This window comes from Patiria miniata, unplaced genomic scaffold, assembly GCF_015706575.1.
Source record: "Patiria miniata isolate m_02_andy unplaced genomic scaffold, ASM1570657v1 HiC_scaffold_17, whole genome shotgun sequence".
Classification (NCBI taxonomy): domain Eukaryota; kingdom Metazoa; phylum Echinodermata; class Asteroidea; order Valvatida; family Asterinidae; genus Patiria; species Patiria miniata.
In genome coordinates this window covers 6,638,309-6,656,974 of record NW_024037055.1, presented here as the reverse complement: position 1 = coordinate 6,656,974, position 18,666 = coordinate 6,638,309, and the positions used below count along the sequence as shown (strand labels likewise).

Here is an 18,666-nt window from a genome sequence, read left to right as displayed (position 1 = left end):
TAGGCACACACACAGGGAGTTGTTAATTATCTGAGACATCGTTTGAGGATGCGTGGCCGAGACCAAAGCGCAAGGTAATGTGTATGTTTGGCGTATTTGTTGGTGCGTCCTGCATGAGCGCCCAGAAACGTCTGAGTATTATATTACAGCGCTGATGATTTTCGGGCGGCAATTACTTTTTCTGTCACTAATTAAAGTATAGTCACTGACCACGATGCGCATGCGTCTAAAAGCTTTATTTACGAGTCGGCCATACTAAACTGAAAGCGAGGTAAAATCTTCACTTTTGGAAGTTGAATACAGGATTCGGACTTATTCCTCTAAGCCGGTCCGTGACATGAGAAGCTTGAGAGGTCACTGTTAACAAGATGAATCTACCCTAGCATTAGGTAATTTGGTAGCGCCACCCATATTTCTCCTGATAATTTTTTGTAATAATGCAATTATATTCAAACCCCCCACCATCTCATAGTGTCCCAATTAAATGCAAATTTCCCTCCTCATTACTATTTTCCCCAGTGTTGGCCATCACTAACACCAGTCGCGCTTTACCTTAATTTAGGCATACAAGTGGTTTGAATTTCACCAAAACGGTGATCAACTGGAAAAGCTCAGATTGGAACCTTTAATTATGAGGATATAAGTACTTTCCGATCCTTTGAACGGCTTTGACATCATCTACTTGTTACACGACACCCGGCATGTGCACTGCGCTTTTGGCTCTCGCAAAGTCGCCGACTCGCGCCGTTGGGGGCGTTTCAACATGGCAGCCTCCATTCATGCCAGTGAACTGTTAAACGTGATCTAAAAAGAGCTTTAACTTTCCCCAGATTTCAGCGAAATTGGCCGTATTTGGCCGTAATCAAAGGCGGAGGTACACGGGCCGTGCATAATGGCCTTCAGCACACGTTGTTTTTCAGGCCTCTTTAGACTTAAACTGGTTCCTAAGCTAAGTCTGCGGTACGTCGGAAGCGACGGAATCCACCGTGTTCACAAGCATGGCGGAATGGGCATGTCGGAAGGGGCACAGTTAACATGGTTAATGACGTCGGGGAACGTTTTGAAGAGGTTAATGAGTGGCCATACTATGAAGGTAACTCTACTGTGACAGTGCGAGATTTTTTTGGGGGTTGAAAAGTATACATGTACAACTGTCACATGTGTCATGACTAAAACGTGTGCAATGTTTGCAACATGATTAAGTAATATGTAAAATAAGTTGAATGTCAGAAAGTTAACATTTGTTGACTCCATGATAGAGGTGACAGATTACAGAATGTTCTGGAGACAGCCTTTGTGAACAATGCCAATAGTAAAAAAAGATTCCCATATTTGGTCATCACTAATTTTTCCCTTCAGTGACCTATAGGCTATACTAGTATTAGCCATCAGAAAGTGATAATATGTATTAAAAAGTCCAATTTAGCAGGGAAAATATTGACGTATTTACTGAGAAAACACTTGGAAAATTTCAGACTAGTCTCATACTCATAGGGTTTGTGCACAGGGTTAAAAGTGATTACCAGATATGGGCATCTTTCCCAATAGTCTGTAGGGAGACCACGCAAGTGGTTTTCTTCAAGCGTTTGTGTTGGAGTTTTTTATTGTTTTTGATTCATGCAGGCATGCAACTTTTCCTCGGATCAGCTGATTTCCTTTTTTTTTTTTTACTTCCCATGTGTGCCATTCAAAATAAAAAAACCACTGTACAAAGTCTTGGAAAGATTTAAATTTCCCCTTTTTTTGTGACTTCCCAGTTGCATGCCTGTTCATAATGAATATGCTGTGGAGAATTAATATTGAGTTAATATATTTGTTAAAATTTTTTATCCTAAAGGTCACTCTGCAGTTTTCTCGACCAATGAGCCAACTCTCCAATGACGATGCAGACACTCAACGAATGCAACGAGTATTTGAACAGTCCAGTAGGCAACAAACGAAAGGGGACGGCGGGAGCAGGCTCATTTACGAGGTCCGCGGTCTGGGCATGATGCGCTTCTGCACCCTGTTCTTCTATGCCACTGCTCTGGTTGGCCTCTACATGTCACCGGATCTCATCTCTAGCGCCCTGGAGCACGAGACGGTCAACAGCGAGATGATCTTCGGTTTTTTGAGTGTCGGCTTTGGGGTGGTGGTACTTCCCGTCCTCCTAACAATGTTCAACAGCCGCCTGGTGTTGCGCATGTATTACAGCGAAGTGCACAAGTCTTACGTTGCTATGACACAGACTCCAGCCCTGACTCTCAGACGAGCGGAGTTCCGACTGAGCGACGTTGTCCCTACTGTGAAAAACCCTAACTCCATTCTTGGGTACTTTAAATTGAACACACTGACTGCCAAAGGCCGCCCTTACTTTGTCAATCCCTATAACTTTAAGCTGCCGAGTGATTTCAATCATCTCATGGGATACAATTAAATTCAGATTAGCGTTGGAACTTCTGTTTTCCTCTGCAGTGTAGCAGGCAGTAAATTAGTGGAGCATGGTGCTGAAAAAGGAGTTAAATTCCTGGTAGTAACTATGTGTGGGGTAGTCTGAGGATCAGACTACCCCACTAGACTACAAAATGTGGAACCTGTTTGGAAAAAAACATCACATAACAATTTTAGAGGTACGATATAGAGATATAAAATACCAGCCAAATGTTTAAAAATAAACGTGCAACCTGTTCTTAATAAATAAACAAAACAAAAATTGAAGCCACAGCCAGTCAATCCTTTGTGTAGGTAGGGAGTTCTTAAAATTAAAACTACCAGCTATTACACAAATTAGAACATTAATTGCATGTTCCAAAATGTAATTGTTTTATATTCGAAAGTGTAGTTGATGTTTTTATTGAGAGCTTTTAGTTGGTTTCTATTTTAGAATGTGTAATTGGTGTTTTAATATTAAGAGCTCCCTGCCTACATAAAGTTGGCTGACCATCATTGGGAAAAAACTTTTTTTCAAATACGGCCCCCAAATTAAGTTATTCCATTTTTTTGGCAATCGGTTACACATCTGTTAACGGCCGGATACATGCCAGCTAGTCTGTTTCCGACGTCTATAAATTGCTCGGTTTCGTCTGAAGAAGGATCAGGGGACCAGAGTACAAGAACAGCATGTTTTCCCTTGGTGTTTCCAGCATCTATGAACACAAAACTGTCAACATGTCATGTGTAACAATATTTGATATAAAATACCAATCCCCAAATCCATTCATTTATTTCTGAAATTACAGCAAAACAAATGTTGTGTATTACCTGTAAGGCCAAAAAAGAAAATAGTCGGTCTCTGGTCAGACCGAAGTTCCGGAATTGATGCGGCGACGCGGCTTTTTTTTTTTTCAAGCTTGTATTGTACAGACAAGGTGGGTACTATTTGCTTTTTGTGTCATTATACATTGGTGTCCTCCATAATTTGCCTTGGTGCAATTTCCCCAAACCTTGGTGCTCCTTGGTACAAAAATTTGAGGAGGCGCGGCAATAGAGGGCGCTGTTGTAGCTTCCGTGTTAATTTGAAGAAAAAAAAACGGTTGACGCGCATGATTAAAATCGACGCGCGCACTGACCAGAGACCGAGTATTTTTTTTTTGGCCTAACTGATAAGCAGCTGTTGGAGTTTGACCAGTCACAGTGCTTGAAATGTGATCCTCGAAGAGGATCAAATTTGTTTTGCTGTCTGTGACTGACAACAGCCAAGCCAATTCATGGTCATTTTTGTCAAGCATGCAGCAAAGGAAGACCTGATCACTAAAAAGGGAATGCAGAAAGGCAACCGTTTGGTTTCAGAGACAGATTTAATGTCATTCTTCCTCAGGTTACAGATTGTTTAATAAGAAAAACACAGAAGTGAATAAGGTCAATGTTGTTCCACAGTTATAAAAAAAATTGAAAGAATAAAACTATATCGATAGAAATCAATGAAATCTTATTTGTTACTAAGAAAATACAGAAGCCATTCTCGTGAAAAGATGCAAACTTTGCAAGTTTACCTAAAACTGCAATGATGTTAAATATAAATTTATATGCTTGCCGTTTGCGAAACAGCTGTTACAAAAATTACAATTGTCAATTTTGTTTGTGCAGTGTCGGGTGGGAAAAATCCATTACAAGCATTTGTTTCGACTTCAAAACTGCTTCAACTAACCTAACTTCCCCTAGAAATTACTAAATTGTACTCTTCTCTTTCCCCCATTCTTACAATTTGTGTCTCATAGAAGCATATTTGTGACGGTAAAATTTGCCTCTTAATAGGAGTTGTGACATTAGGGTGACAATGAAATTCTCCCCAAGGTATAACTTATGACGACCAAAAAAGTCTCCTTAAGGGTATATTTACAGGAATTAAATCGGCCCATAGAACATTTGGGTGAATCAATTATCAATGCAACTTGCATTTGTACACAATTTTGAATCTATCAATTTTTCCATTTTTAAATATTTTGTAATTTGTCAGTTCTGTAGACAATGTTTGTGTTACTTTCGGACCCCTTTTATTTTAATGTCATTAAGTCTTCTATCTACATTTATAATAATGAAGGAATGCTGCATAATTAGGAAATTAAATTCCCGATATCAACTTTTGGGAAAACAAAACTCATGGAACAAAAGTCCCAGTATGCTGTCGCTGAAAAAGATTTTCAAATTTTTTTTGATCAATTGTGAACATAAAAAATTGTTAAACTTTGTGAATGGCAATTAGACAGGTTCCTTGCCTCTAGCCTAATGCTGACCTAATCATCAAAGCCAAGGAACAGAACCAAAAAGTCAGCTTCACTGCATTTGTTTCGTTGACACATAAACAGAGCCAGATTTCCACTGCAACAATTTTAACTTTTTTTTTTTTTTTTAAAGAAAAAGAAAAGAAAATTCCCCTGCACTACCAATATACAGGTTTCTGATAAGCTATGGTGGCTTTGATAAAAGTTTGATGACTTTTTTTAAAATTTACACTGCACGATATAACACGTGATGCATAATAAATGAACCATTTACATACTTTATATAAATGACACATTTACACTTTATATACAGCAAGCTTTTTTTTCACAGCAGAAGAAAAAGTTTCACCGACTGGCCACTAATTTCTCGGTTGTTGAATTATATCAGCTGATGATGATGAAATATCCATTACTTATTTGTCTTTAATTGAATTTTAGAAAAATCAGGTTTGAATTTCGACATCTTGCTGTTAAGTATGGGAGAGTCCTGTAACTTGGAAAATAGTAACTACATATCGAACTAAGATAAGCACGGTTCAAGCCATGTACAGGAATGAACCTTAAATATTGATAAGCAACAAATCGCACAGACACTCTCAACTTGCATACATTTGAAGTGTTTGATGATGTGGAAACAGAGATAAAAAACATTCCGATGGGATTAAAGTTGAGAATTTCAGCAAGTTCCAGTTGCTGCATCTCATCTTGAGTATTCCTTTCATTACACAAATCACTTCTCCGTTTATGACTACGTTAATTCACAGTACATGTACATGATTTTGATCACATTCAACACTACTTAACTACACATAGGATGCAGTTGGACACTAATTAAGGCCGATAGAAAAACACAAAAGGACGCAACTCGAGACGCTGTTAAGGGCGATGCTTGGCCTTCCTTTAAGAGCCAAATAAGACAGTACAATGTTTGCATCAGGGCTGAATTAAGTATTCCGTAGGCCCTAGGCACCAGTGTTCGAAGGCCCCACTCTTCATTAGGCACCAGTGTTCCTAGGCCCCACTCTTCATTAGGCACCAGTGTTCCTAGGCCCCACTCTTCATTAGGCACCAGTGTTCCTAGGCCCCACTCTTCATTAGGCACCAGTGTTCCTAGGCCCCACTCTTTATTAGGCACCAGTGTTCATAGGCCCCACTCTTCATTAGGCACCAGTGTTCATAGGCCCCACTCTTCATTAGGCACCAGTGTTCATAGGCCCCACTCTTCATTAGGCACCAGTGTTCCTAGGCCCCACTCTTTATTAGGCACAGCACCAATTTCATGTTGATGCCGAGCTCAGAAAGCCTGTTGGCACACTGTTGTATTCCCATAGGCCCTCCCTTTTTTCGTAGGCCCCCGTTTTTGTTCCCGTAGGCCCTATGTACAGTGCCTAATGTGCCTATTGGATAATCCTGGCCTGGTTTGCATTCGTCCTCCAGAAAGTAGTCTTAGTCAAAGACTGGATTTGAATTGGATTCCGATCCTTGACAAGGGAGGTCGCTGTCAAGATGATGAATCGAATCAAGTCTTGGCAATATTGGCAGCGCTACCCAGGAAAATTCCGAGCTTCCTTCACATGCGCTGTATTCAAGCTAATGCATGCAGGCGAGGTATGCTCGGAATTTCCTGGGTAGCGCTGCCAATATTCCCAAAATCAGGATTTGATTCATCGTGTTTGATAAGAGACCTCCACCGCTGCAGGCAACTTAACTGCATTTGTCACGGAACTGGCTGGAAAATAGTGGGAAAATTCAAATTTACATTTGGACCAGGACTACCGGCAAAGTGGACACCCCCCCCCCCCCCGAGTCCAATAAAAGCAATTAGCTTTCTTGTGAACATTTTTAGTATGAAGTAGCGAAACAGAGCAGCACCTCTATCCCCAACAACAAAATATCCAATAGCCTTAATCATGTCAACTACACAATATACAGTAATATATACATAAAATGCACATTTTTCTATAATTTTTGTTTTGCATCATTGTTTTCACTGGTTTTTTTCCTCTCTAAATCAGCAGCTACCTACAGATTAATCACTTTTTTTTCGCATGATTTTTTTTTAACCGTTTCTGCCCTACTGTTTTGTTAACATTTACACTTCAACACACTGTAACTACAAAAATATATTTATGATGAAAATATTTTGATTGTATATACCTTGGTACAAATATAGAAATGTCTTGAATGTAACGTCATTTTGTTTTTTCTTCTGTGTAACATAAAAGTCAAAATGTTTTGCAGGCTTCCATAATCTGGCATTAAGATAGCACGGGTAACAAATACAACTAAGGATGTGGCCAAGCCCTTACACAGTACGTCCCCACAAAAAGTGTCCGTCTGACTATTTTTGGAATAACTACCAAACCATGAGGTCAATTTTGAAAATGTTTGGTTGTGCAGTTATTTCTTAGCCTTGGCCTCAACCCCTATGAGTTTCATTAAATATCAGTCAAGCATCACCACGCAATTATCAATTGATCACAACATTTTTGTACACTGTGACCAAGTTCCTTGCCTTGTTCAATTTCAGTGCTGTGTTAAGTAAGCTGGGTAAAATGCTTAGTTGTGAAAAGGGCTGCAGTTGGGATTGGAATCATTTGCCTGGCTATCAGTCATCATGGCAAGACCTCAATTTAATGTTCAAAGGCAAATGATTCCAATCCCAAACCACATCAGCTTTTTTTTCGCAACATGCAGTATTTTACACAGCTTACATAAAACAGCAATGAAACTGATTAAGGCATGGAACTTCGTCAGTGTCCAAAAATGTTGTGATCAATTGACAATTTTGCATTGATGCGTAACTGAAATGAAATGAAACTCACAGGGGTTGAGGCCAAGGCTTAGGAGTATCTGCACAGCCAAACAATTTCAAAATAGACCTGGTGGTTTGTAGTTATTTTAAAAACAGTCAGACAGGACATACTGTATATAAGGATAATGCACCTTACTTGAGGGAAAAAAACATGTATGGAATTACTACAGAGTGTGTTTTTTTCTTTAAAAAAACCCAGTTAACTGATAATATCTGAGGATTTGAAAATCATGATTGTTTAAATTTAAGGTACAATTGTTATGTGTTAAGTTACTTTCTTATACTAGACATAGTCACAAACAAGGACTTGAGTGACATGGAAAAGCTGCTCGAAACTTACAATGTGTATCCTTTGTGAAAATTTCCCTCTTCAACTACAGAATCCTCGATCGCTACTTGAAAAAAATATATATAATTTAAAAGATGTTCCAGATTATAAAAAAAAAAATCTGAAATGTCATTCTGCTTTTGGTACAAAACACAAAAATTGTTAGAAAATTGGAATAAGAGAATTGTTTTTAAGGCAAGCAAGGAGGACACTTTACATGCAGACACATCAAAGTATTTTTAAGTTACCATAGTTGGAGATCAGTATTTTTTTGTAAACACATGTACTACAAACTTTCAGTGCATATAAGTAATGTGCAGCAACTTTTACTTTGTTTTGTTTCATGTTGTCCTGCTTAATTTAAATTTGTATCTGGCCTAATTTTAATTGTGTGCGCCCTTAAAACAGAGCGCACTATTGTAGCAACTGACTCCCCTCCATTCAAAGACCATGTACAAAAAAAATTGACAAGCAACAGTTCTGTCTGAAAAGGCTACTCATACTTTTTTGAGAAATTGACAAAGTGGAATGTTTTGTACGACTTCTTGCATTAATTATGTGATATAGTTAAACAGAAAGTTTACTCAATGTCCTTGTTTTTTTTTGTGTCGTGTTTTTATCTCAAAAGACTTGTTTTGTTCAGTACATCTTAAGTTCAGTCACGGTGGTTTCAGGTGTGTACTTCTCGTTTAGGTACAGTCAAACTTTGTCGGACTCCTTTTTTTGCGACATAACTCAGAAAACCAAAGGAATCATACTGCATTATCGTTCACGGAAGAAATAATTATTTCAATGATAAAAACCACACTCAACATTACAAACAGAGCAACATAATAGAATGATTTCTTGCTTTGTGTTAGACGACAGTTCTCTTTTCATTCCGAAACTTCCACACAAAAAAAAGTGCCCAGATTTGTGTCTTTTTGTCCTCACAAAAACAGCCCCAGGTTTTGAATTGTCAAATGATTTAGGTCAAAAGTTCTGTTAATTACCAGTTTCCCAAGTTATTTTTACACAACAAGAAAATTACCACATTTTCTTAGTCTCTAAAATTTTACCCCGTTTTAGAAAAAGAACCGGAAAACACTCTTTAGTTTTAAACACTGTCACTCTTTAGTTTGCAAAAGGGCTTGTGCATTTTTACACCCGTCGTATACACACACACAACAATACAATACCGCACAAACTAAAAAAAACAAAACCTTGAAATGTCACATTTGTGGGAGGAACAAAATGAATGCATTCAGAAACAAACGCTATGTACAACTGCATATTAGATTCAACCAAAATTCATTTTTTTAAAGGTCTGAATAACGTTGTCAGAGTGTATGGACTGTTCCTTCTTGTGTTCGCGACTTGCTCATGCTAAAGAAAAACTGAACTGCATGGAATCCTTTGTGAATGACTTGTGATTGATTTGCGATTGACTTGCGATTGACTTGTGATTGACTTGTGACTGATTTGGGATTGACCTGTGATTTCAATGTGATTACAACTCCGAAGCAACTCTCGCTTACAACTCTTCCCCCGGATTGTAAAGGACCCTTACCTAAATTACAATGAAAGAATCCAACTAAAGACTGACCATGACTGAACTGGACAGATCCGGTCTGAACTGGATTGGACCAGATTGAACTGGATTGAACCGAAGTCAAATTTGCGGCAGCCTTTTCAGACAAAAAAAGTCTGGTTGGTCATCACGCATATCGAACAATGAAACTGAAAACTCCCATTCTCTGAGCTGTTTGTCAAGCACGTATGTACTAACACACTGGTTGTTGCTGCTGCTGGTTGAGACTGGATTGAACCGGGTTGAACTGGTATGATCTGCTCTGTCATACCAGAAGAGAGATGCTCATGCACTGTTGCTGTTAGTCTTCTTCAGTTTGGCGCTGGAGTGAATAAAAAGAGACACAAGATTGGAACACAAGACTGTTCACCAGTGTACACAAGCAAAGGTTTTGCGGTATTCGGAACGGATGTTGGATAAACGTGCAACAAGCGAGGCTGGAAATATCTGTCTGCGACCCGCTCGCAGCAAGCGAGGCCGGAAATATCAGGGTGTGCTACCCGTAGATTGCGGTCTGAACCCTTCTGGCATCGAGGTTCATGAAAACAATCCCGCGCCTGGGTCTGGTCAATGTCAAAATAATCCCGGCGCGAACTGGTTAAGATTGTTTCTGCACATTTGTTCCCTTTGTGGCATCTGCTTTTAAAGGTACACTTTGATTGCCAAACGTGAGTGTTTCAAATTGTTCGCTAAGTATATTTCAATTGACTGTCTTATAAGGAATCTAAAAGGAAACCACATTTGTTTACATCTACATTTCTGCCTTGCCTGTGATAGAGGATATACGGTGAACTCCGGCTAAGTCGGCACTCTCGGGACCAAAGAATTTGTGACGACTTACGCGAATGTCGACATACATGAATGGCCTTTTTGCACATATGATTCATTACACTAATTGGCTTCGATTTACCCTTGTTTATCTCCTTAATGCTCGAGTTGTTTCCAGCGAATTAATCCTCAAATTTTATCATCACGGGCTGGGGTATTGATAGTGGAGACCACATGTACGAAATAGTAATACATGTACGTGTACAGTTACGAATTAAATGCATGCGGGTCATTCCGTGTCAAATCAACACGCTTTTGGACCCGACCCTCACAGATTGAAACAATATTTGGTGTGATGATTGGCCTATATGAGAAACCCCCAGAACTGAATTTTTTTGTAAATTGACTCGTTAGTTTTTGAGATACGGGTCAACGAACTTTTGACTAATTAGCATGACCTCCGAATTTTAAATACTTGTATCTCAAAAACTATAGCGCCTACAAAGCCAAGTTGTACATCATATTAAAGTTCTTTGAATGGCCTCCATTTCATAAAATAAAACCAAAATCGTAGCATGAAGTGCAGAGAAAATGCGTAACAAAATGACCTTTGACCTCGAATTACGAAAAACAGTATGCTTCAAATTTTGTAATTTTTTTTCAAATGTTAGTTTATGATGTCAGCAACAATCTTAAAAAAAAATTGGGATGGGCGCTCTTAAAGTTTTTAAGTTATGATTTTTTGAAGAAAGCCTGTCCATGAAAAAGTATGCATAATATTAAATGTACATGTACATGTACATACATATATGTATACATTGTACTTGTACTGTGTACATGTGCACATTTTACCTGTGCATCATGTTTGCCCTTTACAACCGCATAGTCTCAACTCATATCCAAGTCAGGTGTGTTCACAAACACAAATGCCCCGCAACCGTGACTGTTCCCATGACATAACACCACTCTTTTAACATCAACTTACACGTACGTACCTTGGTCACATAGAATGTTCATTGACAGCATTAGTGTCTTCTATAGGTTTTATATGAATTAATCCCTAATCCCTATGATCTCAGAATAAATACAAGATTTTTATTGTTTTAGTCACTGTGACCTTGACCTTTGGACCCCAATGCGATAGGCCTATTTGGATTACCAAGAACGATCCACAAACCAAATTTGAAGTTCACATGTAAAGTATTTCTCAAGTTATTGCACTAACAAAATGTCTTTTGTTTTAGTCACTGGGACCTTGACCCTTGACCTTTCGGCCCCAAATGCAAAAGGGTTCTTAGGATTACCAAGAACAATACACAAACCAAATTTGAAATTCATATGTTAAGTATTTCTCAAGTTATCGCACTGACAAGATTTGTCCGGACACACACACACACACCCACACACGTTTGTTTTACATACGCTATGTGGACATTCCTTTGTTTTCGTGTAGTTAAGAAAACTCGGTACAAAAAATAACTTTACTTAAACTGTGAAAACTCTTTTAACCCAATTTTTTTCTATGATTCCCTATAGTGTTTCTCTTCATTCTGCTACGGATAAACCTAACCCAAAAATGCCTTTATACCTGTTTTTCAGAAAGGGCAAAACGTTATGTGGACACGGCTTAGTCCACATAATGTTAACACAACCTGCATTATGTGGACATCTTTTGTTCACAAGTCCACATAGGGAATGTAAGACAAACTCACCCCCACACACACCCACCCACACACACACACCCACCCACCCACCCACGGAAGGACAAGGCGGAAACAGTATGCCCCTTCGGCTTCGCCGCGGGGCATAAAAATATGTTATACCGGTCTACGTTACTGTCATTTTTCGCTCAACCAAAGTCTGTGTTGCAGTGTTCATCTCCTCGGCGGAGATCTTGTATACGCGTCCTGTTTCAGTGACCGGTTCCACTGCTGTTAGTACATCCTTGCCATGAATTACAAGTGTGTCTGGTCGATAGGGGAACTTGAAAGATGGAGATGGCCCATGGGGATGAAGGAAACTCAGTTCCACTTCTTGGGATGCTGGAAGGATCTCCTGAACACATGCTAGCCACCCGTAACAGTCATACATCACTGTAACATACATGTATCCCTTGATATCTGCAAAATCAATACATGCAGTTTGTCCTTGGACTTGGAGGCAAACTGGTTCCTCCCTTGAGTCTGAGGAGGAGGAAAAATCAAGCACCTTAATATTGTCTTTAGACATCGGACAAAAACAGTGCAGCTTTTGTGTTCCTGGAATGGTACGTGCAATTTGGAATCTTTGCCTGAGAATATCCGCTTCATTCTTCATCTCTCGCCGAGGAGATGAACACTGCAACACAGACTTTGGTTGAGCGAAAAATGAAAGTAGACCGGTATAACATATTTTTTATAAGTAATTTTGTTCTGCCCTTAATATATATGAGTTGAGACTATGCGGTTGTAAAGGGCAAACATGATGCACAGGTAAAATGTGCACATGTACATGTACATGTACACAGTACAAGTGTACATGTACATGTTTACTTGTACATGTACATTTAACATTATGCATACTTTTTCATGGACAGGCTTTCTTCAAAAAATCATAACTTAAAAACTTTGAAAGCGCCCATCCCAATTTTTTCTTAAGATTGTTGCTGACATCATAAACTAACATTTGAAAAAAAATTACAAAATTTGAAGCATATTGTTTTTCGTAATTCGAGGTCAAAGGTCATTTTGTTACGCATTTTCTCTGCTCTTCATGCTACGATTTTGGTTTTAATTTATGAAATGGAGGCCATTCAAAGAACTTTAATATGATATACAACTTGGCTTTGTAGGCGCTATAGTTATTGAGATACAAGTATTTAAAGTTCGGAGGTCATGCTAATTAGTCAAAAGTTCGTTGACCCGTATCTCAAAAACTAACGAGTCAATTTACAAAAAAAATCAGTTCTGGGGGTTTCTCATATAGGCCAATCATCACACCAAATATTGTTTCAATCTGTGAGGGTCGGGTCCAAAAGCGTGTTGATTTGACACGGAATGACCCCTGCGTGGTATTGACTGCATCATTCAATAAGACGACCCCCACAATGGACAGAGCGTATGCGTACAGCACCTGATTTCAACAAACTCTTTGTAACTTACGATGCATCGCTGCGCTGCGACGCGTCGTATCTCTACGATGCGTCGCAGCTACGACGCGTCGTGCGATCCATTTCACTAAACACGTCGTAAGTGCGACGCGTCGTAGGTGTACTTATAGCACAACTCGGTGACTGTTTTATGTCTTTAGTCAGCGTACAGTAAATAGTCGTCTGATATTCAACAAAGAGTCATCGGATCTCAGCTCGAAATTTGTTAAAACGTAAAACAAAATGGCGGCTGTGCACTGTATAGCTACTTTGAAATTTCAACTGCAATATTCCAGTGTGATTCATAATTATTCAATAAATTTTCTATTTACAACTTTACACACATTGCCTCGGTATTATAATCTCGTTTTTGTAACGTTTATGGTATTAAACTGGCTAAGAAAGGGACTCTTCTTATTTTGTGATGACCACTAGACACGTTGTAACTTGCGACGTGTTTTAAGCCGTTGTCAAGAAACTTACGATGCGTTCAACACATCGCAACTTTCGTGAAAATGGATGATACGACGCGTCGCGAGTTGCGACATGTTACATGTCGTAACTCCAGTTGCGACGCGTCGCAGCGCTTCGTGAAATCGGGTGCCAGCCTAGAGGGGGTACTGGTGTTGATAGGCTCACGTGCACGATGCATGCTTGCAGTACTGGGAAACTGTTTGGCTTGGCTGTGCAGCGACACCGCGTACCACTGATGCAGCGATCAGGGGCCGCACCAAACCACTTTTCACTCGACATTTTTTTGAATGCCGACTTACACAAAGGATTTTGTTGTGCTTTTTCACAATGGGGAGGGAACGAGAGTAACACGACGACTTGAGCGAAATTGGTGACTTATAATAGCCGACTTAGCAATAAATAAATCAATGGAAATGCATTTCAGACAAGCGGGACTTTAGTTAGACAGCCGACTTGAGCGATTTGACGAGTTGTACGATGTCGACTTGGCCAGAGATTACTGTATTTTGAAGCAGCGTTTTCAAACAGAAACAAGTCCGGAGGACGGAAAATGCTTAAACAATAGATTAGACGCTGAGGACATTCCGTCTATAATACCTTCTCTGCTCCTGGAGTCTGAAGAGCGCGTCCTGGCACCGTTCCAGCTCTATCGACTTGGCGTGGTAGGCTTCGTCCGGCCGTCTGGACGCCGAATTGGTTAGCTCCATGTCCCCGATCTGTTTGGTCAGTTTCTCGGTCTGGTCGCGCAGGCACTGGATGGAGGCGTACAGGTCGTTGTCTCCGCATTCCTGAACAAAGAAGCGAAAAACAAACGTTCAATAATGGAGGTTGTGAAGTCTGTCTGGAGCCAAAATGGCTCATCAGGTTTAGGTCTGGATTTCTGTGGCGTGAAACAAACTTAGAATATGTTAATAAGTGAGAGGTTTGCGGTAACACCATGTGGAATTATCTCTTTTGTGAGTATGTGTGGTTATGAAGAGAACCTGTTGGGTTAACTTGACGTTTCGGTGTCACCGCAAACCTCTTACTCATTGATCTTTCCACCATGCAAACCCCTGAGTCTTATTTAGAATATGTTCATACCCCTTTCCATTTTCCAGTGTATCGCAGCTTATTTGGCTGCACGTTCCCCCGTGCAGCCATTCCCGGACAAGTTCCCAAACCAGACAGCGCCCTCGTATTGTGTCCTCCGCATCTCAAATGGGCTAATGCTCATACTTACCCCGATAACCCTGTATTCTACATGGATGAGCAGTGAGGCCAGCTCTAAGAACTCCGAGTGGCCATTCATTAACGGCACTGTGCGATACCCTGTAAAAGACACGGAAACGGCAAAACTCAAGTCGAATGTCGTAAACAGATCAATCGTGTTCCTTCAAATGATCTTTTTATCATTATTGTAGCATTTGTTGACAACAAAGACCCTTCCAGAGTGTAACCCTCCTGCTATCTAAACAGTCACAGACAGTCAAAACAATCAATCCTCTTCCCCTGCCATGCCTTTTACGCAGGCCAGTCACCAACAGTCAGATCATATTTTTTTAAGCAAGCACCTTGACTAGACAAATTCAGTCACGGACGAAAGCAGGCAAGTGGTAGGCACAGCTGGCTTATCAATCACCTACAGTCAAAGCACAGCTGTAAAAAGTTACATCAACAGTCACAGCCAGTCAATCCTGCCTTATGTAGGCTGGGAGCTCTTAACAGTTGAAAACAGTTAAATGACAAGTTGAAGCCACGTACCTGTTCTGATTGCCCGAAGGGGCAGCGTCCTGTGACCCAGGAAGTTGGGGTCACCGAATACGTCTTCGTCTTGCAAGACGAAGCGGATGAAGGCCAGGTCCTTGTTGACGACGTCAAACTCGCAGCGCTCGTTAAATATCGGGTTGAAGCCGTTGTCAGCTGCATAAAACCAAAAAAATTAAGGATCTGGTGATCACTTGCTTCGGGTTTTTCAGTATCTGTCTATGGGCAGGGGCGTCAATCGCTTCTCAAAAGTGGGGGGACATACCTTGATCAGAACTGATGCGAGCGCGAAGCACTTACGTCGTGGGGTTCGTGGCCCGCTTAAAGGCCCCGAATAAATTTGGATATTAGATGCTCTGTGGTATGATCTGAGGCAATTTCTGACCACTTTCCTCCATGCTTCAACCAATATTTTCTTACCAAAAGAGTTGGTATAATTCAAAATCATTGAATTATTCTTAGCTGTAGGTGTGGGGTTCGGGCCCGCTCTATGGGCCCCAAAGAAAAAAATGATTCTAGATGCTCTGTGGTGCGATCTGAGGCAATATCTGACCACTTTAACCAATATTTTCTCAGCAAAAGATAATAATTTAAACAGCATTTTCGAGGCTGTAGTCATTGGATAAGCTATTATATTCTCAGCTAAAGGCGTAGGGTTTGGGGCCCGCTTAAGGGCCCCGAAAAATTTTGGATTCTAAATGCTCTGGTATGCGATCTGAGGCAATTTCTGACCACTTTAACCAATATTTTCTTAGCAGAAGATACGTGTAGTACATAAAAGGGCCCTGTAAATGAGACACGAGTTCAAAAATCTGGGGGGGAGGGGACATTTGATATTGTGTCCCCCACCTTTCAAAAAGTGGGGGGGGGGGGGGGGAAACATGTCCCCCTGTCCCCCCCAGGATTGATGCCCATGTCTATGGGCCAGTGTTGCAGTCCGGTCCATCAGAAGTTCTTTAACCAGTCACAGGGCATGAACAATAACAAAGGAATGCCTTTGTCCCAGTTCATTTGTAAAGCATGTGAAGGACTTCAGACTGGATGTCTTGTGGTTGACTTGTGATGGACTTGTGATGGACTTGTGATGGACTTGTGATGGACTTGTGATGGACTTGTGATGGACTTGTGATGGACTTGTGAAGACTTACATGTATGTTGGACCTAACTTCAACTTTCCTTATATTAGTACAATATAATCAAAATAATTACTGCATTCTTGACAAAATCACCCTGTTACGTTATCGTAAAAGAATTGGCATTACCCTATGACAAGCTGGCACTGATCACCGTGATTATGTGTTTATCGAAGAAATCAGGAATAAAAACCTCATAACAGCACGTTTTTATACATTTTGCACTTTCTGAAGATAATTGAATCTTTACCGAAGCCACGAAACTAGATTAAAAAAAAAAAAATTTCTGTTCTTCCACAAACCATTATTAACCCTTACCCTACTTGACCCTCCAATGCATGCCAATATGTGCCTCAAGAAAATCTCCTATGTTTTTTGCATGGCCCTCCAATATCTGCCATGTCATTTCAAGGGTAACTGGACAGGCATTCCAATACATGCCACAGAGAACAATGAGAGTCCTCTGATAACAAAGCTAGTGCCCCCAGCTGGTCAGTATCAGGCACCCTCCAGGGCCTCCAACTCCTGCCAATTGGAGCCTTCACTGCTACATAGAAGTATCCTCCAATAAACTGCAGCTGGAGGGCATTGGCATAACCAACTGACATGCAGTAAACTACCCTCAGAGAGTAAGGGTTAAACTGGCATTGTCTTAAAAAAAAAAACCCTTAATTGCCGACCTATTGTCTGTGTCTTGTATTTCTGGGTGCTGTCGCGTTCCACACCGATGATCTCCACTTCGACAAAGGGACTAGCGATACTCCGTCCGGTCTTCTCAAGGTGACGAGCTGCCAAAATCTGGAAGATAAACCGAAAATCAAAACCACTCAACCAACCGTAATGGTTTCGTTTTATTTATGCACAAACTGCACGGTTCAAAAATTCCGGGAAGAGGTGAGGGGAACAATTTTTTGACGACGTACCGTAATATTGAGATGAATGGGTTCCACTCCTTGCATGGTGCGGGGATCGTAGGGGTCAAAGTTGGGGTCTCTCATGCAGGGGGGTGTCAAGACGTAACCGCAGCGGCCGTTCAAGGCGAAGAAGCCTTCGTTGATTTGCATATAGCGGTCTGAAAACAATGAAGGAAAGAGAGAAAGAAAAGCAAAGTTGTTTATCCACTGTTGATCGTGCCATGATGACGAGTTTTACTTTGGCTCGTAGTTCACAAAAACGGCAAAGTCTACTGAATGTGACCAAATGTTAGGGAAGTTTTACTTCAAACTGAAATGTGAAGTCGCCCTGCCTGTTACTCCCTGTAGCGCTATAAACCACCCAAGCACTGTACGATTTTTATGGATTCATCAGAAAATAAATACAATGTAATACAAAGTAATACAATGTAATACAAAGTAATACAATGTAATACAATGTAATACAATGTAGCACAGGTGTTACTAACTGACCTGGTGTCTGGTAGTTGAGAGACACCATCTGTGTGCCGATGTTCCAGATTGGGACCGGGTCGTAGTTGGAGGAATCAAAGCGTTGGCCCTTGGGATACGTCCTACTGACCTGCAAAGACCCAAATAAAGACATTCAACTGGTAAGCAGTTTATTATCAAAAGACAATCTTGTTATCCTGGTTAACAGACCAATCTGTTAATATCCATTAACCAGTTAAGGCAACCAAAAGTTGCCAGAATTTGGGATATTTTGCTGTTATATATTTTCTTCTCTTCAGTGATTCGCTGTTGTGTCAGTACATGGCAGTAAGCCAGTGAGCAAACTTTTCTCACAGATGTTTCAAACGAACACATTTTTGGGTTCACAATATGAACAAAAACCCCTAAACTGAACAGTGTCTTCCTGAAATGACATCACAGCAGCAGCGCCCTCAGTTGTCCGGAAAAGCATTGAAATTTTTAAAAATGTTTAAAGAAGTGCCTTTCTCAATAAAATTAACCAAAAAGGGATGTTAGATAGTTTTCATATGTTTAAGAGGAGTAGAATATTGCACAAAATGTGTAACTAAGAAAAATTCATCTCATAAGACGCATGAAGC

General features: G+C 40.4%; 2 protein-coding genes across 5 annotated transcripts in view; one reads left to right on the top strand and one right to left on the bottom strand.

The window, feature by feature from the left end:
• Positions 1 to 738: 738 nt before the first annotated feature.
• LOC119723668 (transmembrane protein 70, mitochondrial-like) lies at positions 739 to 2,971 on the top strand. The gene is made up of 2 exons (XM_038194453.1): positions 739 to 1,093; positions 1,838 to 2,971. The coding sequence occupies exons 1-2, from the start codon at positions 893 to 895 to the stop codon at positions 2,414 to 2,416; spliced, it is 780 nt and encodes a 259-aa protein (XP_038050381.1). The 5' UTR covers positions 739 to 892; the 3' UTR covers positions 2,417 to 2,971.
• A 4,596-nt stretch (positions 2,972 to 7,567) lies between these two features.
• The window catches only part of LOC119723666 (1-phosphatidylinositol 4,5-bisphosphate phosphodiesterase gamma-1-like), a 74,412-nt gene continuing 63,313 nt past the window's right edge, over positions 7,568 to 18,666 (bottom strand). For 3 of the 4 annotated variants that reach the window (XM_038194450.1, XM_038194449.1, XM_038194452.1), the window contains 7 exons: positions 18,068 to 18,176; positions 17,585 to 17,733; positions 17,342 to 17,459; positions 15,526 to 15,684; positions 15,005 to 15,093; positions 14,380 to 14,570; positions 7,568 to 9,735 (listed from right to left, as the gene is read on the bottom strand). In XM_038194450.1, the coding sequence (XP_038050378.1) occupies positions 9,699 to 9,735; positions 14,380 to 14,570; positions 15,005 to 15,093; positions 15,526 to 15,684; positions 17,342 to 17,459; positions 17,585 to 17,733; positions 18,068 to 18,176 (852 nt within the window). In that variant the 3' untranslated portion in view covers positions 7,568 to 9,698. The remainder of the gene's footprint in view (positions 9,736 to 14,379; positions 14,571 to 15,004; positions 15,094 to 15,525; positions 15,685 to 17,341; positions 17,460 to 17,584; positions 17,734 to 18,067; positions 18,177 to 18,666) is intronic. The other variant, XM_038194451.1, reaches the window with a different exon arrangement.